Source organism: Bactrocera dorsalis, chromosome 5, assembly GCF_023373825.1.
Source record: "Bactrocera dorsalis isolate Fly_Bdor chromosome 5, ASM2337382v1, whole genome shotgun sequence".
Lineage (NCBI taxonomy): Eukaryota > Metazoa > Arthropoda > Insecta > Diptera > Tephritidae > Bactrocera > Bactrocera dorsalis.
Genome location: NC_064307.1, coordinates 21,645,247 through 21,672,135, shown reverse-complemented (window position 1 = coordinate 21,672,135; position 26,889 = coordinate 21,645,247). Strand labels below are relative to the sequence as shown.

Here is a 26,889-nt window from a genome sequence, read left to right as displayed (position 1 = left end):
GTAAATTACTATATAACGCAGATGCTGTCCGGTCACGGTATTTCCGAAAATACCTATACAACATGGGAAAAGCAGAAAGCCCAGCATGCATTATGGAGACGAACCACTAGACGATGCAAACCATACCATTTTCAAGTGCCACCGGTGGAAAGAAGCACGAAGGACTGTACCAAAACAAACTAGGAGAACTAAGTGCGGAAAATATCTTAGACAAAATGTATCTAGCAGCGAAAACTGGAAAATAATTGCCTCGTACGTGGAACATGTTCTACGCACTAAAAAAAGAGACATGGACCGCGGACTCCCAATAGGAAGACGAGCCAAATACCTTGATGCTGGCTACAAAATCGTAGGCATTCTTGCACGCAGGGATAGTAAAAACTGATCTGTAATGGTTCCATCTTGGCACCTTGCCTGAAGTAATGCGAAAGCGGTCCCGGGGTAGGGGAAAAAATTCCATGATAGAAGGGGGGAGTGTTTTAGTGGGTTCACCACTCACGTAGGATGACGATCCCTATATGGTGCGAAGGCATTTTAAAAACCCTCCTTACGGGGCCTATAAAAAAAAAAAAAAAAAAAAATTGATGACGAGGTTAGGCATTACTTAACCAGCCCTGAACGCACGGTTATTGGCTTAAGGCTAGCAATGCTGCTCTGCTATTAGAGTCACTTCACTTCACTTCTCTGCAGGAAGCTGCACTCCGGAGCAGCAAATATACTGCAATCGGCCTGAAAAATACTGCAATAGTCTGAAACTGAGGTTGATGGAGAATTTCTAACAACATACCTCTCCACCAACGTTTCGCTCAAGCTTTAACTCATCCGTAAAGTAGTAGACCACGCGGAAAGCAAAATAAAAGCCGGCAGAATATGTATTGGCGACTTTATGATACCAAAACTCCGGTATAAAGTCAAGCAGTACAAGACAATCCTAGCTATCTTTGCTTTCACCTCAATATTATGCTTCCATGAAAGCTTTCGAACACTTCACGGTCTCTGTAGGTTGAAGGCTTTCCATTCATAGCAGTGGTGGAACCTATATTTCATAGTAAATAAACCCATATCAATTTTATTGGGGTTAATAGGGAGAACACTTCCGTCAAACGACTTAGTTACGTCGCTTAGATACCCAGCACCCACACGGTACTCAAAACTTTCCCTTAATCATGTATGCCCCATAGTCTGCATAAACAATCACTCGGTAGCGCCGATCCTCAAGTTTTTCCATTATATCATTCACGACCAAGATCTAGATAAGAGGAGAACGAACTCCACATTGAGAAATGCCTCTATTCTCAGACTTAAATCGGAAAACTTAAGATCCATAAAAAAGCAGAAGGAACTACACCTTGAGATATGCCTCTACTCTCATACTCAAATGAAAATATATTCACAGAGCAGCATATTTTATACTTCGATCGTATGTATGAGCTCCCAACGCAAATTCGACCTTAGCTAAGTACTTATGTTATATGTATATACCTAACAAAATATTAAGAAACATTTATTTTTAGTTTAGCTATAAACTTTCGACTACTTCAAGAGGCCTGGTCATAAACTATGTAGACATTTCTAAAGTTGAAATCAGCTTAATGAAAATAGACATTCAATATTTTCAATTGATTACTCTTAACTTCTCTAACCGATATTTTCGGCATGTCGGCTGGATTTATATTGATTTTGAGTGGCGCTTTTGAAAGCTTTCGTGCTAATCATTTCGTGTCAATTGTTCATAGCTTTCACTTTGCTAGTTACTCTCCAAATGTTTGCGGTGAATGCCATTAAGTGTTTAATATTCAAATTTATGCAGGAAATATTTTTTAAAATTAAAAAACTCCAAATCACAAAAAATGTAACTATATTTAAAAGGATGAAATTATGTGAATTTGACATCACTCGCTTACGAAATGTATGGAAGACAACAGCATAGTTTCTACGTATATAAAAGTACTTGTAATTAGTAAGAAAAATAAAATAAAAACACTGTTTATTTGCAAATTTTAGCTACAAATATTTGCCAGTGTGTCTTTTGCTGTGTTGAAAATGAAATCACTCAAAACTGGCAACGCTGGCATTTATATTAATCATTATACTTGAATAGAATAAAAAAATGTAAGGCAAATACGAAGTTATCTCCTCATACAGTACATTATATATATATATATGTATTTAGGTATATATAAACGCACTATTTAATAATGGATTTGGTGATAGTTATAATTGCTTGGTATTGCCTGTGTTTAGCTATTTAAGATTGGTTTAGATTTCGGTTAAGTTGGTTTTACGCTGTAAACTATTAGATTATTTTACAATTGGGGTTACCATATGCTGCGTATAATTCATGCTACATACTGACATTTTACTAAATTTACTTTACTTTTATATTTTCATTATTATTTTTATTATTATTATGTTGTTTTTGTTTGGTTTTATGCGCTACAGCTATGAAGGAGAAATTGTACTACTTTTCCTTTAATAATTAAGGGTTACCATATGTCATTTTAACATTTTTCTGAGTGTGTGTTTATTTATTATATTTTTCTAATACTTTCTTGTTTTGTAGTTCTTGATTTGCTTTCAATTTTATATTTTTAACATTTCTTTTTTTCTCGTTTTTAAGTTTATATCTTACGCTCTTATAGCAGGAGTCTTCGTTTATTCACCTCAGTTGAATATAATTTCAGAATTTTAGAACGCGGAATTTTTTTATATTATTTTTTATTTTTACTTTTGGTTTCGTTTACATGTTGTAGAAAAAGTAGTAATAAATAGGTATTGTTTAAAAATTGTAGATGATAAATTGTATTGTTGATAGCTTACTATCGTAATATAATATTTTGCATTTGCTCTTTTTAAACAGGAAGAAGATCGAGAGTCAAATTCAGTGTTGTTTTTGTTTTTGCAACCAGATTTACACTTTTTCACTATGTTAATAAATTACAGTTAGATTCTCTTTATGTTCTTATTGACATTTTTTTTTGTAGTACTGGCATTCTTAAGCAACTTGTTCTGTTACAGAATAAAATTCTTCAATTCAATGCTTTTTCTGTTTCTGTTACAGCATTATTATAGATTATGTGCTGGAATACTGTTTCTACATATTTCCAATTTTGTTTCAGTGCTCGAGTTATATTTCAGTACTCAATTTGTTTACTGTTCTCAAGTTATGTTGCTGTTCACAATTCTGTTTCTGTCGCCAATTCGTTTTCTGTCTCTAATGCTGCTTCGCTTACTAAATCTGTTTCTGTTGTCAATTCAATTTTTCTTTACGATTTTTATCTTTTTTTATGCAAGTATAGAAAGTATAAAACAACTACTCTTATTATTTTTTTTTCCTTTAAACTCGAATGCATATTTGATAAGTTTATCCAATTTTCATTTAGTTTGATTTATATTACTTTATATATATGTATAAGCATTCATGTATGTATGTGTACGTAGAGTTCTTGTTTATTAAGGCAATTTTAGTATTTTCAATATATTTTTTGGAAATTACAGTAGCACAATTTAGTTTTATATATGTATATAAGTGTGTAGCTGAATGTCGAAGCAATGAAATTTCAAAGAAATCAGAAGGTAATAAGCACATAAGTGGAGGAGGAACATATGTGTGGGGAAAAATAGTTATAAACGCTAAATTTTATAAAATGAATTTTTATTTTAAAAAACACTTTTTATTTTAATAAATTTTTACTTTAAAAAAGTAATAACACTGCTTATATGCAGAAATATATCTCACTTTTTTCGAAAACCCTTGAAATAAAACGCATTTCATTTTGTAGTCTTTACCATTTTTTTTTTGTTTTAATTTCTTGTCCAAAAATATAATACAAAACGTTTAAATTTCAATATAAAAAATTCTCAAATACAAATTATAACTACAATTTAATTAACCATAAAATAGCAGTAGTTTCTTTTTTGACAATTTAATAAAATGAAAATGTCTTAAAAAATTATAAACAAGCAAAAAATATATTTTTATATATGTATGTATATATATGCTCAACAAACACAACAAAAATTAACTATATTTTTCATTAATTAAATTACTGAATAACGTGATTATGCGTGTAAATAGGAAAAATATTGAAAACATTATAGCTAATAGCAAACTACAACTACAAACTAAGAGCTCTCTCTCTACATACATATGTATATGTATATGTAATACAATAGATATGTATTAATTTATACATACAATAACAAAGTGTGAAGGTAAAAAATTTCGAATATAAAAAATTTCTATAAAAAAGGACTAACCTAGCATTATTTATTGTTATATTTATTTAATTTTTTTTTGTGTCAGCCAATTGGCAATGACTTTTTGTTTTAATAATTGCCAATAGTAATTGTTTTTTTTTATTGCAGACAAATAATTTTGTTATGAAAATAGCATGAAACTTGCTGGCGTATTGTTTCAAATTCCAGAATATTGCACAGAATTATGTAAATAAATTACAATTTGGCGGTTTGTTTTATAAAAAAAATATAATATTTATAAACAATAAAATTTATTGCAAAAAAAAAAATATATAAAAAATAATTTTTGTAAAAAAATAGTTTAAAAAATAAAGTAAATAAAAAAATAATTATATAAAAAATAATAATAAAAAAATATTAAATTAATAAAAAATAATATTTATTAAACAAAAAATATATGTATAAAAATTAAGTTTTATTAAATAATTATCTAAAAAATTAAAACTGATAAAAAAATTAATTAAAAAAAAAAATTAATTAATTAATAATAATTTTATATTACATAAAAAAAATTTATAAAAATTAAATTTTATAAAAAAATATTCAAAACAAAAAACTAAAAAAAAATAAAATTATATTTAGTAAAAATTTAAATTAATATTACTAAAAAATCAAAGTAAAAAAAAATTAAATTTAAATTAAAATGTAAAATTCAAGAATATTGCACAAAATTATATGAACAAATTACAGTTTAGTAGTTTATTTAAAATTACAAATTAAAATGATTAAACCTGAAAAAATATATACATATGTATATATATGTACTAATTATTAAAAAATATAATTATAATTAATGAAATATAAAATTAAAATAATTAAAATTATTTTTTTTAAGTAATAAAAAAAATAAAAAACTAAATTATAAACAAAAAATAAAAAAATAATATAAATTACATTTATAGGAAAATAAATTAATTAAAAAAAATAAATAATTGAAATAAAATAAATAAAATAAAAAAGCAATTATTCAAAATCATTTTAATTATTAAAAAAAAAGTTTTTTTTCCACTAAACTGAAATGTTCAATACAAAAACGTTCTTGTACCAGTTAAAAAAAATTGATTATAAAAAAAAATACAAAAATAAAATTAAAAAAAAATATATAAAAAAATATTAAATGCAATTAATAGGAAAAATAAAATCTTTGAAACAAATATAAAAAAATCATAAAAAAAAAATCATTAAAGAAATGAAAAAAAAATTATTAAAATAGTATAACTCAAAACTGAATTTTTTTATGCCACTAAACCAAAATTTTCATTGCAACAGCGTTGCTTTGCCAGTTTCATTGCTTTTTAGCGCATAAAATTAAGGTTGCATATGGGTTGCCATAGTATGGAGAACACTATTTATAAGCATTCTTACAGAATGCTTCAGAGCAAGAAATCTAAAAAAAAATATGTTTTTTCACTATAAGCTTAATTATATAAGTTATAAACATTTGTAATTTAGTTAAATTTTCATTTGCTGCAGCGTTTAGGCGCTTTTCCATACGCTTATCATTTGGTTCTTTAATTTTTTTTCATGTTCATTAATAAACAGTAAAGTATAAAAAAGTATAAAAATCTATAAAAACTTGAATTTTCTACGATTTCGTATAATATTTAATAATTGTTTATATGTTTGTATGTATGTATGTATTTTTTCTCTCTAAATATTAGCCTTTTTTAAGAAAATAAGAAACGAATGACATTCTAAAGGCGCGTCATATATATGTTTATATATATATACATACTTACGGGTGTCTGTGTGTGTGAAATAAAATTGTTTAATTTTTTGAGTCTCAGCTCAGCACACACACAAACATATACACATATATATGTACATATGTGTATATTTAACCTCACCACGCCTAAAGCAGCATTGTCGCAACTACTAACAAACACTTTCACTAAATTTATGTCCTTCGTCTATTATATAAGTTTTTATATAAGTTTTTTAAGAAAAACCTAATGACTTTTATGCATACATTTTATCATTGGCTTAAAATAATATAAAAAACGCTTGCTGCCGCGTCCCATGCAGGACACATATTATATGTATCTACATATATATGTTTGCTTTGTATGTGTATGCACATTATAAAACTCGAGTAGATTTTTTATTTTTTTATATATATTTATGTATGTATGTATGCAAGTAGCTATGTACTTTCGATATTTGAACGTTAAAAAAACATATCCAATATACAATAACAATAAAAATTCTAGAAAATGTCTATCGATTTAGTTATACATACATGATACAAGTCATTAATTGATTTTCTTTACGATTTTCCACTATAATTATATTAATATTTAATATTTTAATAAATTATTTACGAATTGCTGCATTTTTATATATTTATTTTTCTACTAATTTGCTTAGTTGTTCTCTTTAGTCTGTTGTTTTTGGTTTCATTATATATTTTTCTTCATACTATATATTGTGTTTTTATTTATTTAATTTATTTTATTTACTCAGTAAAGCAATAGCAAAAATTTGTCTAAAAAGATTTAACTAATGTGATGATACAATTTCGCATATTATTTTGTTTCTATTTAATTTCTTCCTTTCTGTCACACATACATTTATTTAAGTTTTTACCATTCATGCCTCCACATTTTAGCTTGAAATATACGCTGTGGTCGCTTGTTTAGGCGCTGAAGTGTAACGCTTTTGATCTTTAGTAACGCGTTTGTCTTCCGAGATTTCTCATATTTGCAGTTTATTTTTGTTATAGAATTCATCTAATAAAATATTTAAATTTTTGTTTTCTTAATTTTCAATTTTCATTTGAATTTTTAAAATATTAATATTCTCTTTACATACACATCTTTATGTAGTTTCACGCAAGCGTACAACCACTGCTTTAAATGAACCAAAACTTAACCACTTCGAAATAGTGTATGTAGGTTTGTGTGTGTCTTTGGTCAGCATAGTCACTAAATTGGGATTTTAATTTGATATTTTAGCATGACAGTTAACTTGAATGAGGCCCATAGATTTCTTTTTCTTTCACAAATAGCTTTGCGCTTAAAAATTAAATTAAATATGGAAAAATTATTTAGTTTACAAATTTTGAAGTTTTAAAATTTTCTAATTTTTATGCAAATATTTGCAAAATTTGAGTTTTTAAAAGAATTTAATTTTTTTTTTAATTTTTGAAATTTTGAAAACTGTAAATTTAATTTTTTAAATTTCTTTTTAATTTTTTTTTAATTTGTTAAATTTGACTTTCAAAATCAAAAATGTATGTATGTATATTTACAAAATTTGAGTTTTTAAAAGAATTTTTTTTTTAATTTTTGAAATTTTGAAAGCTGTAGAATTTTTTAAATTTAAAACTTTTTAATAATAATTTTTTTTTTTTAAATAAAAAAATATTTTAAACAATTTTTCTTTAATTTTTTGAATTTATTAAATTTGATTTTCAAAATCAAAAATAATTTAGTTTAAATCTTTTGAAGTTTTTAAATTTTCCAAATTTATATACATATGTATGCATATTTACAAAATTTAAATTTTTTATTTATTATTATTTATTTTTATGGAATTTCAAAAATTTTTAAACTTATTATTTATTAAAATTTATTATTTATAATTTTTCAAATTAAAAACTTAAAAAAAATATATCTTATTCTAAAATAATTTAAAAAAAATTAAAGTTTAGTCAGCTGTTTTGCTTTTCAATAAAATTCTGCGTTTACATCAACAAATTGCTTATAAATAAATAAAGAAAAGCATATGTATGTGTATAGATAAATTAAATTATATTTGCATACACATGTATATATTAAATTTTTTTTCAATTTTCAAGCGCTCAGCTATTCTTAAATACCATCTTTCCGGTCTTTTCGCTTTATTTTTTCGCCATTATCAGCTGTTTTTCTGCGCATGCCGCCGACCAGCGTCACCAAGTAGTTTTACATACAATTATGTGCATATTTTGTTGTTGCTTATGCTCATCACCATTTACATAATTTATTTATATACTTTTACGCTTAATAATGGTATAATATTGCACTTCTTTATTCAATAATTTGAGAATAGTTTTTTCTTTTATGATTTTTTTTTTGTTTTACTCTTTTAGACTTGCTTAAGCTTAATAAGATTTTATTGCATACGCATTATTTACTTTAATAGTTGCATTAAAGTATTTCTTTTATTTAATATTTAATAAAAATGTTACAAAAATTCTATATAAAAATGGTTTTGCTCCAGAAAATATTGAAGATTATATTTAATTATACAATTGTTTTTATTTTTTGTTTTTGTTTTGCTTTTATTATTTATTTGCTTGTGTATTTATAAGTATGGATGTGTGTGTCTGTATTGCAGCATTGTATATGTAGTTAGTTATATATGAGTGTAAGTGTCTTGTTTGTTGAAGATGTGTTTATGTTTATGCATATTGTCGAACTTCCTTTGAGTTCGCATTAAGAAAACGAGGACAGCGCATTCAACACATATAATTCGTTGAATAGAAATGCATATATTTTATGAAAAAAAATATTTGAAATAAATTGGCTGATCTCTAACATGGAAAAATAAATCTATTTCAATTTCATATTTAATTGAAATTATTTTTTTTTTGAGGTTATGTGAACAATTTTTCGAAAATTTCACTAATTTTAATTATAAAATTGGTAACGATGTCTAAAATAATTAAATATTTCTTCCAAACTAACGATTGACCTTCCATTTCGAATAATTTCGTATACCTGCGTATTTTATTTATTTTATTTTTTTGGAAAATCTACTCAACAATATTGTTCTCCAAGTTGAATTGGGCGTTTCTTCTAAAATAAATGACAACATATAGCCCAAACTCTTCACAAATAAACAACAATTTTTGGAAAAGAAGAAAAAAAAAAGTGTTGCAGTGATGTAAAAGTAGTAAATACCGGTTAATCAGAACAAGAAATCTATATAAGCTATTAATAAAAAATGTTAAAATTATTGCACATATGTGTGTGTGTATGTGGAGCATTACTATTGGAGTAACAAGAAGCTATTGTTTATAAAATTTATTAAAAAAAAATAATAGCAAAATTTCCAAATACAAATGTAACAAATTCAGTATGATAAAGCAGTAGAAATAAGTATAAAATGCATATAAAACTAAGAAACACAATTATTTATAAAATGTATGAAAAAAAGAAATAGGTACTAAATTAGTGAAAAAATTAGGACAAAAAGTGGGAAGATTCAAAAAATTAAAGCACAGATGGTGTTATTAAGGATAAAAGGCTGGTCTAACAGTTAGTGGTAGAGGAGAAATGTGGGATTTACAGTTAAAAAAAAAATAATAAAAAAAAATTTAAAATAAAAAAAAAATAAAAAAATTAAATTAATATTAAAAAAAAATTAGAAAAAAAAAATATGATTAATATGAAAAAAAATTTAATAATAAAAAACTTATTTAAAAATTAAGAATAATCTTAAAAAAAATTAAAATTAAAAAAAGTATTAGAAAGAAAAGTAAAAAATTGAAAAAGGATTAAAAATAATTATTGGATTAGAAAAAATACATAAATTAAAAAAAAAATCACAAAAAACTAAAGCTATACGAAAAAGGTTTAAAATAATATTAGAAAAAAAAACTGAAATGTGGTAAAAAAAGTTAAATACAAAAACTGCAAAATAAATAATATAAAAAATGGAATATAAAATTAATAAAAAGTTAAAACTAAACATATTTGTAAAAATTAATTTAAAAAATTTAACCTCATATTTATTTTTACAAAATTGAAAAATTATATAAAAACAGTCGTCATAAATTTAATAAAAAATTAAAAAAAAAATAAATAAAAATTAAAAAAAATTAAATAAAATAAAAATATTATAAAAAGTAATAAGAAAATTGAAAACTGCTAAATTCATATTTATTACAATAAAAAAGAAATATTCCAAAGAACTAAAAAAAAATATAATAAAAATTAAAAAAAATATTAAAATAAAAATTAAGGAACAAATTTTGAACTGTTATAAAATTAATAAAACATAATAAAAACTTATATAAAAAATCTTTACATAAAAATTGAATTAAAAAAATTAAAACCCATAAAAAAATTATAAAAATTTATAAAATATTTAAAAAAATGTTAAATATTAGAGAAAAAAATATTACAAAATTTATTAAAAAAAATTAAAAATTAAAAAAAAAATTAAAAAAAAATTAATTAAAAAAAAATAAGAATTCATAAAAAAAATTATAAAAATGAATTAAATATTAAAAAATTGTAAAATAATAGAAAATGCAATACTTAAGAAACTCTTAATTAAAAAAAGTATTAAAAATTATCATAAAATTCCACCACGCGTATTTTACTAAACTAAAATATTTTTATTATAAAATGTTTAATAGGTAAAAAGTGACAAAGGATATTTGTCTACCAATTAATTGCACTATTTTGGTGGTATGATGCATTTTTCTGGCTAGGAAAAATGTATTGCTGAGGTATTTGAAATTAACTTGATCATGCGCAGATGATCGCTCAACAGCTGGCAATGCTAAATGAAGCAAATTATGAGCTAAACTTGTGGCAATTGATTATTATGAATATTTTAATGACAGTTTAGAGCCCATAAAGGCATTTAAAGTATTAGTATAACTGATTTTTGGTACGAAATGATTTTTTCGGTTTGCATACAATTTAAGTTTGATTCAAAAAGTAGGGAGAAGAAATTTTTAAGTATTTTTTTTAAGAAAAAATAATTTTTAAATACATATTTTGGTTGAATATTTTGATAAGTGGTTCAATATTTTTTTTAATTTTCAAAAATTATTTTTTCATATAATAATTTTTTGTCAACTGTGGTATTTCATTAAAAAAAATGTTCCTTTATCAGCTTTTTTGCCTTAAACATAAAAAACATTTTTTTTATAAAAAAATTTCCGTTGGTTTAAATTTTGGTTCAATATTTTTTTGTCAAACAAAATTTTTATTAATATATTTGTCGTCTCATAAAAAAATTACATTTTTTTCTATTTTTATGCCTTTTACAAACTCACATTTACTTCATAAAGCATTTTGCGCTGGAGTGCCTCTAAATTATGAACATTGCTCTTTTTTTGATTTTTTTTTGTGTTTTTGGCATTCAATTGGCTTCTCTACACACTACGAGGTTTCTCTAACTGCGAGGATTCATTATCACTACAAATATTTACTAATTACAAATAAAGAATAATTAGCGCTTGGCTTTCCTTTCAACGCCATTGCATTTTTAGTACAAAGTGCACTAGTTAATTATATTTTTTTTTAAATAATAATTTTTTTTTGTTAATTTTTCATACACGCGTTTGATGTTTGCACAATTAAATCATAAAAAAACATTACAAATGTTTATGTTAAAAATTAAAACTAAATTAAATTACATTAATTTACATAGCATTTGAACATAACGATATGCAAGGTATTTGTTTTTGTGGTTAGCATAGCAAAAAAAAAATAATAAAAAATAATAAAAAAAGTTCAACTAATATTAGTTATATAGTTAGTATGATTATATGTATGTTTAAAAGTACAACAAAAAATACTGCGCTGGTTTTTGAAACCATTATTTGTTTACTAACAAATTTTCGACAATGCGAAAGAAGAAGCTCCACATATAGCAATTAATATGCGTGTTTTACAAAAATTAATAAAAACGGTTTATTTAACAAAAATTATTAAAAATTTACTAAAAGTTATTAAAAACTACTCAAAAAATTATTCAAAATTTATTAAAATTTTAACAAAAAATTATTAGAAATTACTAAAAGTTATTAAAAATTACTAAAAATTACTAAAAATTATTAAAAAATTACTCAAAAAAATTATGCAAATTTTATTAAAACCGCATTACACAATTCATACAATGTTACAAGCGCCTGAAAGTATGCACTAAAGCATTTGTAGGTTTTATATATGCTATACCGTTATTCGCATGCTGAAAGCATTGCCATAAACTGACATAAAACTCAATTGAAACTGAACGCGTTCGCTGCTATGCGCCTGTCAGTCGTGCTGTCAATCTGTTTGTGTATATACTATATGCGTGTGTGTGTATCTGTATGTGTATTTTCTTACTTCCTTTATGTGTGGGCGTGGCATACGCCAACTACCCACATACATATGTATATATTTCATTTATAGCATAATAAAATGTACGAACTGTAGCTGTAGAAACTTGTCTATCGAATACTTGCTTGCTGTGTCTACGATTTTTAAACGTTTTGGAAAAATGCCTTTTTTATAGTATTAGCTATTCTAGCAACACGAAACTGTAGGTTAATATGTATGCGTGTGAGCGTTTTTCGGTATTTTTCGCATACATTTTTGGTTTACTTGGTATAATCTAGTGTCTTAGGTTCATAATAATTTTTTGGGAGCAATCAGTAGTAGTTATTGTAATTATGGTAAGTAAGAAAACGCTATAAAACGTTATAAGTATTATTTTTCTTAGCGCTACAGCATATGCTACGGTTTTATACGAGCTTTTTCGAGCTTTTACGCGCCGTTTTTAGGCCTAATAACTTTTTTACATACAAATTTTCCGGCGTATCAACCTGTCATAAGTCGTATAACTGTTTTAGTTGTATGCATATGTAAGTAGGGTTTTTTGTAATAAAAATGTTTCTAAAATTTCCTGCTCACATTGCCTACATTAATGCTTTAGTAATGATAAAATTTCTTAAACCAGTTAGTTTTCAAACCGTTTTCGCATTTTTCTAAGAGTTTTTCGCTTGATTTTTGATAACTGCTACGCATACAAGTTTCTGTTTTTGCGTTTTTGTAATTGTATGTGTGTGTTCATTTCAATGTATGTAGGTGTGTGTGTATTTTTTAAGTAAGAAATTTTAATGCATGCAATTTGTTGCTGGGTTTATAGAAAATATTACAAGTGCATTGAAATCCTGCTTGCTTTCGCTTACTCCTTTGCTCTCTCTCTCTCTCGCTCTCTTTCTGCGATCAAAGCTTCACCACAAGCCTTATGTGTCTTCGTGCTGCTGCAATTTCTTTAATTTTCAAACGCTTTGCTTCATATACTCCATACTTCACCTAACTGCTGATATCCGTCGAACGTTTTACTCCGACCGCCGCGCCACTCCTCCTTGCCATTCCATTTGCCGCGCGTCTTGAAGCGACGCGCATCCGCCATCAGCCGTCGATAGCTTTCGCTCGGCTGTTCGCTGGCCTTATTAGCGCCGCCGTTAACACCAGCGGAACGGCACCGCCCTCGGCCGATCGGCGCCTTCTTTGACTAGAGGTTTATGATATTCACGGCCGGGGCGTGCATGTATGACACCCCAGCAATTCTCGCAATAGTATTGTAGACACGTGACGTTGGCGCAGAAGAACGGTGCAAATTTGCCGCCACAACGTTGACCCTCGCACTCGTCACACATCTGATCGTCCAGCACGTACGGTTTCACCTCGACACGCTTATCGATATCGCCATGTTGCAATTGCACGAAACGCGCCGATATGGCGGCAATATAACTTTGTTGATTGGCGAATGCAACACGCCCAGCACCTTTCGGATATTTCAACTCCGGATCTGTGTCGATGCCAGCATAGCAAACACCACCATACAGACGATCCATGATCATGGCCAATTCGAACGCCTTCAAGGGACGCGGTACACCGCCGACAAAGACGGTTTTACGCGGATCCAATGACATGGTGGCGTCGAGCACATAGTCGGCATCGGCTAGGCGCCAAGGTCGTATCTGTACCGGTTTGTCTTTGATGGTTGGCGAGGAAACGCACAGGTAGAGCTTGTCATCGTCGGTAATGCACGAATCGATCAGCTGCTGTACACTATTCTCATCCTGGAAGAGCAGAAATGCGTAACCCTTGGGCGGGAAATACGACTTTGACTCGGCCTTATGTGGCCAATCGACGACCAACGGTCCGAAACGTCGAAACGATGTGGTGATCTCATCCTCATCGATATCGGGCGGCAAACCGCCAACGAAAACTTTACGTGAATAGCGTGCCGTATGTTCGGAGCCTTGCGAGTGTGGTGACGCGCGCGATGGTGAATTCAATTTCATATTGCCATCCAAGTAGGCGCCAGCACCGTTGCCGCTTGCAATGGCCACAGCGTCGGCCTCGCTCAGGTGATGTTCGCTTAACTTCTGATTGCGCATGCGTTCGGCTAGCACAGCAGCGGCGGCCACATTATTATCACCGCCGGCACCCACAGCGCCCATATTGCGCATTATATCATTTAAACAGTGATCGATTGGACGCATGTCTAGTCCATTGCCGACCAGGCGGTCAGGTGTGAAGCCGGCGCCTAGGTAGGGCGCATCACCGCCACCGGTAGCGCCAGCGCTCTGACTGCCGCTATTGCCCACCGACAGTGTGGGTATGTGTGACTGTGCGGCATTCATGTCCAACGAGTAGCCGGGTGTGGGCGAGGTGCCGCCCTTAGTCGGGAATGATATGCTGCGTCGGTATTTGTTAGGTGAAATGCCCGCATTGGAATTTGGCGAAATGCCACCGCTGCCGCCAGCTTGCGATCCGTTATAAGGTGAGCCGCCGCCACCGCCGCCGCCTCCGGGCGAGGTAGGACTGTTGCCATCGTGTGGCGGACAGGGATGATTCGGTGATAGCTGTTGCTTGTTGGGCAGTCCACTGCGGAGGATAGAGATGTGAGACGATGTAGCAATGAATTTGGTTGATAAAATGTAAAAGTTGCAACAAATGCTTGTTATGTACTGGTACTGGTTATGTGGTGTGGTGGTGGTGGTGTTTTGGTTGAGGTAGTGGTGATAATTTGTGAGGTGAACTACTTTCGAAATTCATTACTATTTCATTTTTATATTGATAAAAATAGGCTGGCTAGCTTACTAAAAAAACGCAATTCAAGGAGGAATCTAATAAGTATTATATATGAATTATAAAGTTGAAAGAAACTATTTAAGAAGATATATTTCAACATAACCAAAGTTTGAATTTATTATTTCCGATACATACGTCCTTGAAGGCACAGAGTAATACCATAATTTCTAGTGCAAATGACCACCCTCGGCTGGTACTCACCATCTTCTCGAGTTAGGACTACTTCTACTTCCTCTTTATTGGGTAGACACCGCTTTCGCGGTTAAGGACTAACCAGCTACACTATAAATGGCAATGAGCTACTTCATGATAAGACTAGTATAGGTCTAGCTAAGGATCGTGCAAAAAAAAGACGTCACATGACCTTTGCGAGCGTTGGTTACCTGCTAACAGGTTCGCAGTCGCAAGGTCTAAAGTCCTGCTGCGTTTAGTGAGTTCTTTCCTCGCAACAGGATTCGCCTGCCTTTCGGTTTCAACAGAATGGTTGTGGAAAAAACTAGGTGGTGTAATCACGATATTACTCTTTTGAGGTCCTTACGTTAGCATTAAGGCTGACATAACTTCTTGGATATCGATTCGTGATGTATGAAGGTGAGTTTCCGATACATGACATTCAACTACAGAATTTGCATCTGCGAATCGCCGCTGAATCGATCGATTTCTGAAGAAATTAGTACTTTCTTCCTTTTATTGAGGGGTATTTTCTAGGTGGCGAGTCCCAAGCCCCTTCTCACTTTGACTCGCCTTCAAACGGATGGTTTTTGGCTACCCAAATGATACTTGGATACTGCTTGAACCATATATAAAATAATCGTTTTTGATCATTAGCTCAGGCTGAATGCGCTCAGAGAGCTTTCGTCGCTTGTGTGAACTTCTACACATGACTCCTTTCTCTCGATGAAAATACTTACATGGCCAGCCCACGCAGACGGTAGCCATTCAAGATTAATGGTCAGAAAGGCTTTGCTTTTGTTTTTGGTGAGAATGACAGGAAATCATTTACCACGATCGGATACTCTACAGCCAAATTCTTAATTCGGACCTGTATTGAGCCGTCTGAAGAAAACGGTCATCGAGAAGGCGCAAACTGTGGCCCATAGGAGAGGAATTGTATTCCATCAGAACAACGAGAAACCACAAATAACCATAATGTGGAGTTAGTAGGGTCAAGTTTAGGTAGCAAGACCGTTGGGACAGTAGTAATAACAGTCGAGTGACTTATGAATACACAGGCAGCAGGAGCCCTTGGAGTTCGCTCGAACTCATGTGGACTGGCCCCCGGGTAGTATCGTGGTGGTTGTGGTTAAAACTTGAATGCGGGAAGAACTGACACTTTGTCAGTAGAATGAGTTGCATTGCAAACGGGTGTCGGACACCAAGTACGGCAGAGGTTTTAGATGGGCCTCCAACCCTACCAAGGTGGTTAGTTCATTCCACACTGTCAATAGGTACTGAAAACGCCTGGCATTGATTTGATCCTCTGTGCTTTTGAGATTTAAAATTGGATTCAAAATTACAAGAAGTTATGGAACAAAACGCCGAATATTTCCTCTAAATCGGATCGTGTTAATTATGCTAAATTAAACCTTAATGGATTTTTTACTAAACTCATATAGTGTCCATCGAAAAAATCATGGGGATTATAGAGTAACATTTTCCTTACTTTTTGGTCTCATGATACGTTTGACTTCAGAAATTTTCTTCATTAAAAAGGTTTCGGGGATTCGTACCATGAGCTTTAACTGACCGATCTAATAAAATCACAATCACACCAAAATACCTTTTCAATCACTGAAAGTGCAAGCGGTGCAAAGGTGTCCAAAGGTTTCATTAATTTATAATTAAGAAACATAACTTAAAACTTTGGAAAATAATCTTCATTATTCAATCTTTCAATTCATGCCTCAATCACACACTTATTAGTATACTCGCTTGAATTGCATTCTACATAAAATATAGCAAATCTACTTAAGCATTAATCGAAAAACATGATACAATAATACATTTTCGATATTAACCCGCTTCCGCCCAGCGTTACAAATATGCAACGATGGAGGTGGTTGCTGCCACTCAATAGAAGGATTTGAGCAACGGCGATACAATAACAAAAAAATTTATGCATTTCAAGATGATAATTTGACAGGAAATTGACATTCCTAACGCTCGCTCTCGCTCTCTCCCTCTCTTTCTTTACATATCGTTTATATATTGATATTTTACTGACTGCTTTTGTAATGTTGTTGTTGTTATTGTTAATATTATACAATTTCAAAGCATTAAGCATTACATATGTGTTACACTGGGCGTTCGCAGTTCCTTCATTTAACATTTATAACATTTTATATTATACATATGTAGACATGTATGTATGTATTAGGGTGTCCGTTGTTTACCAAATTGATTTTCGTTTGCAAAAACCAACTGAAGTTGCAGTTTTTGCGCTATATAATGTAAACAGGTTCCTAATTTTAAATTTAAATCGCGCGTAAATCATTTTGCATGAGACTTTTTTAGTTTTTGCATTAATTTTATGGATTTTAATAATTTATCTCCCAAACAAATTAACCTACAAATTTGTTAATATGATATTTAGAAACAAAATTTTCCGCTCTACAAAAGAAGTCTTAATAATTTTTTTCATTAAAACATTCCTTTAAAAGTTATGCGCAGTTAAAGTTATACATCAACTGACTGTGCATTCATTCATTAGTCCACCATGTCGTATGAGCAACACAGAATTTAAAGGCAAGTATGAATGCTCAGTACATTTGATACATAACTTTAACTCCGTATAACTTTTAAAGGAGTGGTTTTATGAAAAAAATTATTAAGACCTTTTTTTTAGAGCGGAAAATTTCGTACCGAAGCCTCATATTTTCAAAGTTGTAGACCTACTTCTTTAATACAAAATTTACAAAAGAAAACCATGTTGAATACTATATATGAGGAAACGCAAAATCACCGAGGCACGGCTTAAATTGAAAATAAAATGCTTCTTCACGATGTACGCTTCTTTTTAAGTGCAAAAACTTAAACTTCAGGGCAAAAAAATATCAACTTGAGCAACAACGAACACCTTAGTATGCATATACTAACATATTGCTTGTAGTTATTGTTGTAGTACAAATTGATTGACTGTTATTGGCATTCATGAGTGTGCTAGGCGACTAATTTATTGTCCACCCAACACTTACATTTAATATTTCATCAAATATTGGCTTTGTTGTGATTTGTTGCTGGCGAATTGACTACAAGAGTACAACAAGAGCAACATATACACACACAAAGCTATTGGCATGTTAACATGTATTTACAAATGGACATTTAACAAATACATACAAATAGAAATGCCGCGCATAAAATATTCATAGACTAAACAGCATGTTGTGTGGAGCTCCTTGGTGCGGCTAACGGATTGCGCAAGTTGAGCAAGCTGTGGCGGAGCAGCAGCAGAGGCACTTTAATCCCTACACGAAGTCCAATATATCCTTGCAATGGCACATTTGTGGTGTTATTATGAACTGTGTGTATTTGACGAAAGCGAATTATGTTGTTTTTTAACATTTACAGTTAGTAGACAAGTAGTTCATTTATTGGGTACCGATTTGGCGAGTAATGTTGTCGCAATTTGTTGCGCAACATGTTGCTGTAGATTTTTGTGCAGTTTTAGCGTTCAAAAGCACTTGTTGTTATTTTCAGCTTACAAATGTTTATTAATGCCGTTATATTTTACTGTAAACACTGTTATTTGCACAATATTTGTTTATTTGTGATTACCTCCACCGCAAAACTCTGTTTTTTCGAATTGTTTCTTCACGAAAAGTGTAATATTTTTGTTTGACTACACAACATTGTCAATAAGTAGGAATTATTGCGTGTTTCATAAACGTTAAACGTATAGCACGTGTGAGTTTTACAAAAAAATATATATGTATGTAGGAAACAGCCCAGAATAACAGATTAGTAACGCCCAAACTTTAAATATCGATTGCAACGAGGTCGATGCATTCGATTAATAAATTGCAAAGCTCAATTCAATAAGGTTTTTTTTCTTAAAATTACGTATAATTATTTAAAAAATATGAAAATATCAAAAATATTTTTTTTTAATATTACTTTTTTGTTTTGCACTTGCAACGTTGAGCGGAAGGAGGGTTCTTAAAAAATGTTTCAATTGTGTTGGCGGCTTCTTTGCACCAAATGTTGGCAGCTGTGGCTTATGATCTAGATTATTGCGTACTTTTTTTTAATAATCAAATTTTTAAAATGTAAAAATAATAACAATCTTAAATAAATTCAACTTTGAAAAAAAAAAGATTTTTATATAAAAAAATTTCCTATATCTGTAATTACAAAATATTTTTAATTATTTTTTAAATAATCTTAAATAAATACATCTTTGAAAAAAAAGATAATTATATAAAAAAATGTAATTACGAAATATTTTTTAATTGTTTATAAATTATTATTATCAATTATAATCTTAATAGACACCGTAATTTTAATACATCTAATATGTATATGTACCACCCAAATTCAGACCAAAGGCAGGAAATTTATTAACAAGAACTACAGTTAATAGAGCGTTGCCTACATGTAGGATGATTTCAAATACGTTTCAACGACAAGGTAGATAAGCTTTGCATCTTAATGGCATTATGTCTACTTTTCAAAATCGATTTTGAAGACGTTCGACCTTCGACCTCTTCAACTGATGAAAGTATTAAAAAAGTAAGGGCTGTGGTAATTGAAAATATTCAGGCAAATGTTATACGAAAGGGAAGAGAGCGCCAATAGGTACTCTATTTTGATTGGAGTACCGCGCCCTTCTATGGAACTAAGGAGACACCAACCAAAAACCGTTAAACTATTTGCGTAGTGGTAGCAGTGGCTAAATACCTAGATGAGGTCCCAAGTAAATGCAAGAGTGTTTAAAAGGATATGTGCCAATGGTTCTCCTCAATAAGTCTAGAACTGGCTAAAAAATACCAAAAAAGTGGAGGAAAGTATATCTATCATCATAGGCGAGTGTGAGATTCATTCACAGCCACAACTAAAGTATCTGGTAGTAATATTAGACTCAAGGCTTAATATAAGGATTACCTAGAATACACTACGCGGCAGGTAAAACGAATAAAAGTATAATCCCCATTAGCATCCAGAGAAACGAATACGAGCGGATATAAAAGTTATCAGAGCCGTCTACAGGAGCCAAAAGAGAAGAGAGAGTCAAAATCCTAACAATACGGCAGCCGCGATGGCAAACCTCACTGAAAAGACGATGGACCCGCATAGTGATACCGAACTAAGTGGACATAGATGCTTTAGAAGCTACATGCACGACAATAGTCCGAATTATCCGACGTGTTCAGAGTGCTTTGAAGAATCTGAGCATGTATTCTTTTTTTTGTCTTCGCTTTTTAAGTACAAGGGAAAAACTTAAAACTATACTCGGTGGTAGTTGCATGATGGAAAATTTGACGATCCGCATATGTTAGTCCACCGAGAACTGGAAAGTGGTCAGCAAAGCGGTAGCCTCAATCATGATAAAACTGAGACATATAGATCAGATTAGGCCAGTCGTGGAATAGAAGACTTAAATGTGTTCATCCACTTGCATCTCTATTATTTCAGTAACAAAATATTTAAATTTTGTCTTATACTTTTTTTTATAAAGAGAAATATTTGCTACAAAGCTTTATTTTGAATTTTAAAGCTCAACGCTACTCCATCTAAACGTCATTTAAATTAATCAACGCCGACAGATTTTCAATTTTCCAGTCAATTAATGTTCAGATTGCCGTCCCTTCCACCCCCCACGAGTAGTTAAATGGCATCGCCTTGTAAAAAAAGATAATTCAATCTAAACGCTTTGCTTCTTTTACATTTTTGTCGCCAACAATTTGCTTATTTCACGTCATGAAGACGCTAGAAGCGAACTACAAGAAAATTTCATGCGAGAGCTTAAATAAATTGCATTAATTTTGGGTAGCTGGGGTTAGATCTGGAAGGTAGAGAGACTCTTCGTAAGCTGATTAAAAACAAATAAGGAACAGGCGTTAAAAAAAGAGAAGAAGAATTGGGCAGAAGTTGGTAAAAAGAAAATGAAGTGTGAAAAAAAGGATTTTTGAATTTTGATAAATTTTAGAAAGGGAGCAAAATAAATTTAACAATTCTTTCTAATAAATTTTAATATTTTTCTAATAATTAAAATGAAAGAAGACATTTAATAAGATTTACAAGAAAATATAAAATTCATATATTTCGAAAGCAGCCACAAAAGTTGGCATAAAATTATCAAGCTACAATATATAAAAGTTTTTATTCAATTTAGCGTGCGCAACTGGAGTATTGAAAGCATGCTTTTAGGCGTTCGAACAGCACTTCACTGCGCTCACAAGTGAACATAGCATACCTGTAGGTGCGTAGGTATGTGTGCACACCAGGATAGGGTATGCAAATACTCACTGACTTGAAGCTATTGAGAGTTGATGTTTCATTCACACTTCTATGCATTTGCATGTATGTGTGTGTGTTTTATGTTTGTTGTATGTGGAAGCAGCAGTCTTTTCATGCATTTAGCCATTGAACAGGAACGCTCGTCTGCAGTCAAGCTGTCTGCGTCTATATGAAATTTTAATTGCATGCTTTTAGATGCAAGCAAACTTAAAAAAGACTTCGGCATATAAAGTATAAAACTGCAGATAAATACACGGGAGTTCCAGCCATTACTTACTATATTACTTTGTATACATACATGTACTGCAGAGATGTGGCATGTTGCAACTTGAATTCACTTAAAGGGTGCAGCATTTGTCTGATTTTATAACTTTGAAAATTGAAAATTTAATTTGAAACAATTAGTCGGTACTTCGTTGTTCTCTTGCTCTCTAGCCTTAAATCTATGGAGCTCCCATGAGTTTAGCAAGCGCTGATTAACACAAGTAGTAGTGGTGAGTAATTTAATTCGGTAAGGTTAGGGTAGATGTAATAATGGCATCTCATGACATCGCCCAGAAGATAGGAGTTAGTCATTAAACCATTTTAAACCATCTGCAGAAGGCTGGATACACAAAAAAGCTTGATGTTTGGGTGCCGCATGATTTGATGCAAAAAACCTTCTGGACCGAATCAACGCCTGCGATATGCTGCTGAAACGGAACAAACTCGACCCATTTTTGAAGCGGATTGTGATTGGCGATGAAAAATGGATCACATACGACAATATCATGCGAAAACGGTCGTGGTCGAAGGCCGGTGAATCGTCCCAAACAGTGGCCAAGTCGGGATTGACAGCCAGGAAAGTTTTGCTGTGTGTTTGGTGGGATTGGAAGGGAATCATCCACTATGAGCTGCTCCCATATGGCCAGACGCTTAATTCTACCATCTACTGCGAACAACTGGACCGCTTGAAGCAGGCGATCGACCAGAAGCGTCCAGAATTGGTCAACAGGAAGGGTGTAGTGTTCCACCAGGACAACGCCAGACCACACACTTCGTTGATGAACGCCCTTGTTGGTGTAAAGTTGAACCCAAAAGAGGCTTGTGAAAAGTGGCTGTTCGAGTTCTTCGAAAATAAGGACAGGCTTCTACGAGGAGAGTGTTACGAAGTTGCCGTCTAGAAGAAACAGGAAACAGATTATCGAACGAAACGGCGCATATTTGAACCAAATCCTATGACTATAACACTTTTTATAAAGCTTTGAATAAAGAGCAAAAAGGCGGAAGAGAGATACTTGTCATCCTAATCAGTCAAATTTGATCAGATGGTACGAGTATATGCTTCATAAATCCTGAAAGAAAAAAACTCGCTTTTCTTTATTCTCAGAATACGAGATGTGTTCAAAAAGTATCGCGAATCGTAAATGACAGTTTTCTTCGATTGCAGGGGCGTGGTGCATCATGAGTGCTTGCCACAGGGAAGAACGGTCAATAAGGAATATTATCTGCAAGTTATGCGCAATTTACCCGAAGCATTCCGCCAGAAACGCCCGGATTTGTGGAAGAACAAAAATTGGCTTTTACACCACGATAACGGCCCTGCTCACACATCGTTGCTTGTGCGCGACTTTTTGGCCATAAACAACACACTAATGATGCCACAGCCACCGCATTCCCCAGATCTGGCCCCCTGTGACTTTTTTTTGTTCCCTAAACTGAAGAGGCCCATGAAAGGACGACGTTACGCTTCTCTTGACGAGATAAAGACGGCATCGAAGGAGGAGCTGAAGAAGATAAAAAAAAATGATTTTTTGAAGTGCTTCGAAGATTGGAAAAACCGTTGGCACAAGTGTATAATATCTCATGGGGATTACTTTGAAGGGGACAAAATAGATATTCATGAATAAATAAATAATTTTTGAAAAAAACACAAAATTCGCGATACTTTTTGAACACACATCTTATGGGGATAAGTTGTCAATGTTAGTCTTGTTTGAGGGATTTAAACGAATCTAACGCCTTCGTCCTTTTTGACATAATAAAACCTGTCGAATAAGTCGGTACACACCAGTAGTGCGTTGCGAATGTTGAAAAAGGCTTACGGTGATTTAGTTTTATCAAAAACATAAGACTGAGAGTGGTACAAAGCCTTTAAAGACGGTGGAGAGATCGTTGAAGAGATGCCTCGTTCTGGACGACCTGGGACCTCTTCAACCGAATAAAATATTAAAAAAAATGAACAATATGGTGTTTTGAATATATTTTGATGGATATTTTGGGTATGAAATGCGTTCTTGTTCGAACGTCGATAAAGCTGAATTTTTTCAAAAAGACATTCACAAAATGTTAAAAACTAACCCAACCACCCTGTTTGAGAAAATGCATTAATATATACATTTATGTATAGATATGTGGCATATATGTAATTTATTCAGGAATCAATAACCTCTCGAACTCGCTATGAGCACTTCTTCCGCATATGTTTCCTTTTACAAAGGCTGCAACAACAACGATGGAGCGTAAACAACTGACAAGCGCATATGTGTGTGTAAATTATGTTAGCAAAAAAAAGAGCTAGTGCAATTTAGTGACTTTACAACTACATATGCAGATATATTTGTGTATGTCTAGAAGTAATTTGAACACATGTCGAACTGCACGGTTGCAATGTATAGAAATGCAGCAGACACAGAGCGCCACAAACAAAACTTGCACATAAAGGTTAAAAAAGGAAGAAATGAAACAAACTACAACTGAAAAAAAAAACAAAAACTATATAAATAAAAGAAAAAAATTAAAAAATACAAAAAGTGTAAAGAAATACAAAAAAAGTATAAAGACATATAAAAAAGTACAGAAGAAACACATAAATATGAAAAAAGCATGAACAAAAGTAAGCATACGTTTAGGCGCAGGGGCGGTTATGGGCTAGAATATGCAAATACCAAGACAGAATAGGTCTACAGCAGCGCAAATAAGTGAAGTTTTTCGAACAACAACACAAATGTAGAAGCATTCAATAGCGGTATTGGCGAGCGAAGTTTGTGCAAAAGAGACACGCGTCAACGAGACTCAGGGGTTCGAGCGTAGGCATAAAACAACAAGCCATACCCAGACGCTTTTTAATTTTTAAAATGAAAAGGTGCAAGAAAGTAGACTTTTTGTTCCACACGCCGACGACGAAAGAGTTGGGAGTAATGCACTAACAAAACCAATACAAACAAAAAACGAGAAAAAAATACAACAACAAAGTGGTTTGCAGTGATGGCAACGACAACACCAGCAAATAAGTAGTAACTACTAAAGTAATAGTGGGGCTGACGGTGCGATGGACGGGCAGGGGCAAGCGCAAACACTGTGCAGCGGCGCGGGATGGCAACAAAGGGTAGGCAGGCTATAGCCTAGACACGGCTAAAGCTAAATTAAGTAGACACATAGACGGTGCTGCCAGCGCAGAGACACTTGATAACAGCAGCGCGGCAGTCAAAGTCATTAACAATGTAGATTGTTGTTAGTTTTTCGGTGCAAAGTGACAAGCCGTCGGCAAGCAACGCTGAGATGCTTAATTGTATATACTTTAGGAGTATGTATGTGTATAAATGTGTGTGGTGTCTATATCTTATGCCTCGCTGCATGCACAGACATAAATTTGTATGCAAATGCAGTTGTGAGATCCACTTAATGGCAACAGCGTTGCAATTGCAATTCAAGCGCACGACTTGCCTGCCCGTGTGCAGCAAGAATGGATAGGTACTTGAGTGTGTAAAGTGTAGCGCGCGCGCACAGTACCGTTAAAAAGGGTGAAAAGGTAAACAAAGACAAAAAAAAATGTTAGCTTTGGCTGCACGGAAGCTATACCCCACCAAAAACAAAATTTTCCATACACAAATTTGAATTTGTATGGCAGCTACATATATGTTATAGTGAGCCGATCTAAACTATTTGTTTGGAGATTGTGGCATTGTCTTGGATAATAATCTACGACAAACTTCGTGTTGATGTCTCATCAAATATAAAAGTTGTTCATATAAATACTTGATTTTGATAGATCGCTTTGTATGATAGCTATATGGTATAATGGGCCGATATGAACGATTTGTTCGCATATTGTAGCATTGCCTGAGATAATAATCTACGACAAACTTCGTGTTGATGTCTCATCAAATATAAAAGTTGTTCATATAAATACTTGATTTTGATAGATCGCTTTGTATGATAGCTATATGGTATAATGGTTCAATATCGGCGGTTCAGACGTATGAGTAGCTCATTGAAGAGAAAAGGACGTGCACAAAATTTCAGGCGCATATATATAGACAGACTGATTTAGTCAATTCAGCTCGTTACGGTGATCTTATATACATATGTATACTTTATAAACTCCGACGTTTCCTTCTGGATGTTCCAAACTTCCTGGCAAACTTAGCATGCCCAGTTCAGGGTATAAAAATAAAAAACTATATACTCGTATATAAAACAAAGCTTGGAAAAAGAAAAGACTGCAGCGGTTATTAAAAAGCCTGCTGTCTCAAGCTAAAGTCATGCACTGCAGTCAATATAGCGTGGCACATAATTGAAAGCGTTTCACCTGTGTCTCGCTTTGACTTTGACTTGAGCTGAAAATGCATTTTGCACACATGCAAGTACATACAAATATATGTATATATAGTATGTATATATAGAGAGCTAAGTACAGTAGAATACGAGTCTGCGCAGAAGCTCGCCAGCGATTGCATGGGAATGCGTCTATGAATGCAAAGCAATGCATTGCACTTGCTCGAAGACAAACAGCGGCAGGCAGCTACTTCAGTCGTCACTTCAATCCCTTGACGTCAAACAAAACAAACACCAACCAGCTTACTTTACTTTCTGTCTGTCTGCTGCTACCAACTCCGTCAGTCGGCAAGACAAATGAGTGAAAAAAACACTTTTGGTGTTCTCAACCACAGCGAAATAGAACAATACTTCAGGGAGTCTATTCTATGTTCATTCATAAATTCGTTGGCAATCGTTACATACTTGTATGTACAGACCAACCAACCCACCGACCACCCAAATGGTAGGAGGTGGTAGGCTGGCGGAATTAACAATAAAGCGCATATGTAAAGTGACAAAAGAGGCAAAAATGCCATCAACACCAGCTAAGGAGCTGGAACAATAACAAAAGCAAAAAAAAATCAACAACAACAAAAAGGGAATAAAGCTGCTTGCATACGCTCGAGACTGCTACTTTAACACTATCTGAGTAATAAAATGTGGGTAGATTTATACATATGTATGTATGTATTGCTATGTATACTTGTACATACAAATGGTATTATGACTGTATCATAAATTGGCGCTAAACTCTTATGACAATAGAAACATATAA

The 26,889-nt window shown here is 32.0% G+C and overlaps 2 protein-coding genes across 16 annotated transcripts in view; one reads left to right on the top strand and one right to left on the bottom strand.

Moving 5' to 3' along the window:
* The window catches only part of LOC105230077 (TOM1-like protein 2), a 245,553-nt gene that overhangs the window by 176,691 nt on the left and 41,973 nt on the right, over positions 1-26,889 (top strand). The gene's annotated exons all lie outside the window — the stretch shown is intronic.
* Positions 1-26,889, bottom strand: part of LOC105230130 (translational regulator orb2) — an 82,148-nt gene that overhangs the window by 21,760 nt on the left and 33,499 nt on the right. For 3 of the 15 annotated variants that reach the window (XM_049457599.1, XM_019991702.3, XM_049457600.1), the window contains exon 5: positions 10,536-14,870. The exons of the other annotated variants lie outside the window; for them this stretch is intronic. In XM_049457599.1, the coding sequence (XP_049313556.1) occupies positions 13,439-14,870 (1,432 nt within the window). In that variant the 3' untranslated portion in view covers positions 10,536-13,438. Of the gene's footprint in view, positions 1-10,535; positions 14,871-26,889 lie in introns of those variants that run through there. 15 annotated transcript variants of the gene reach the window in all.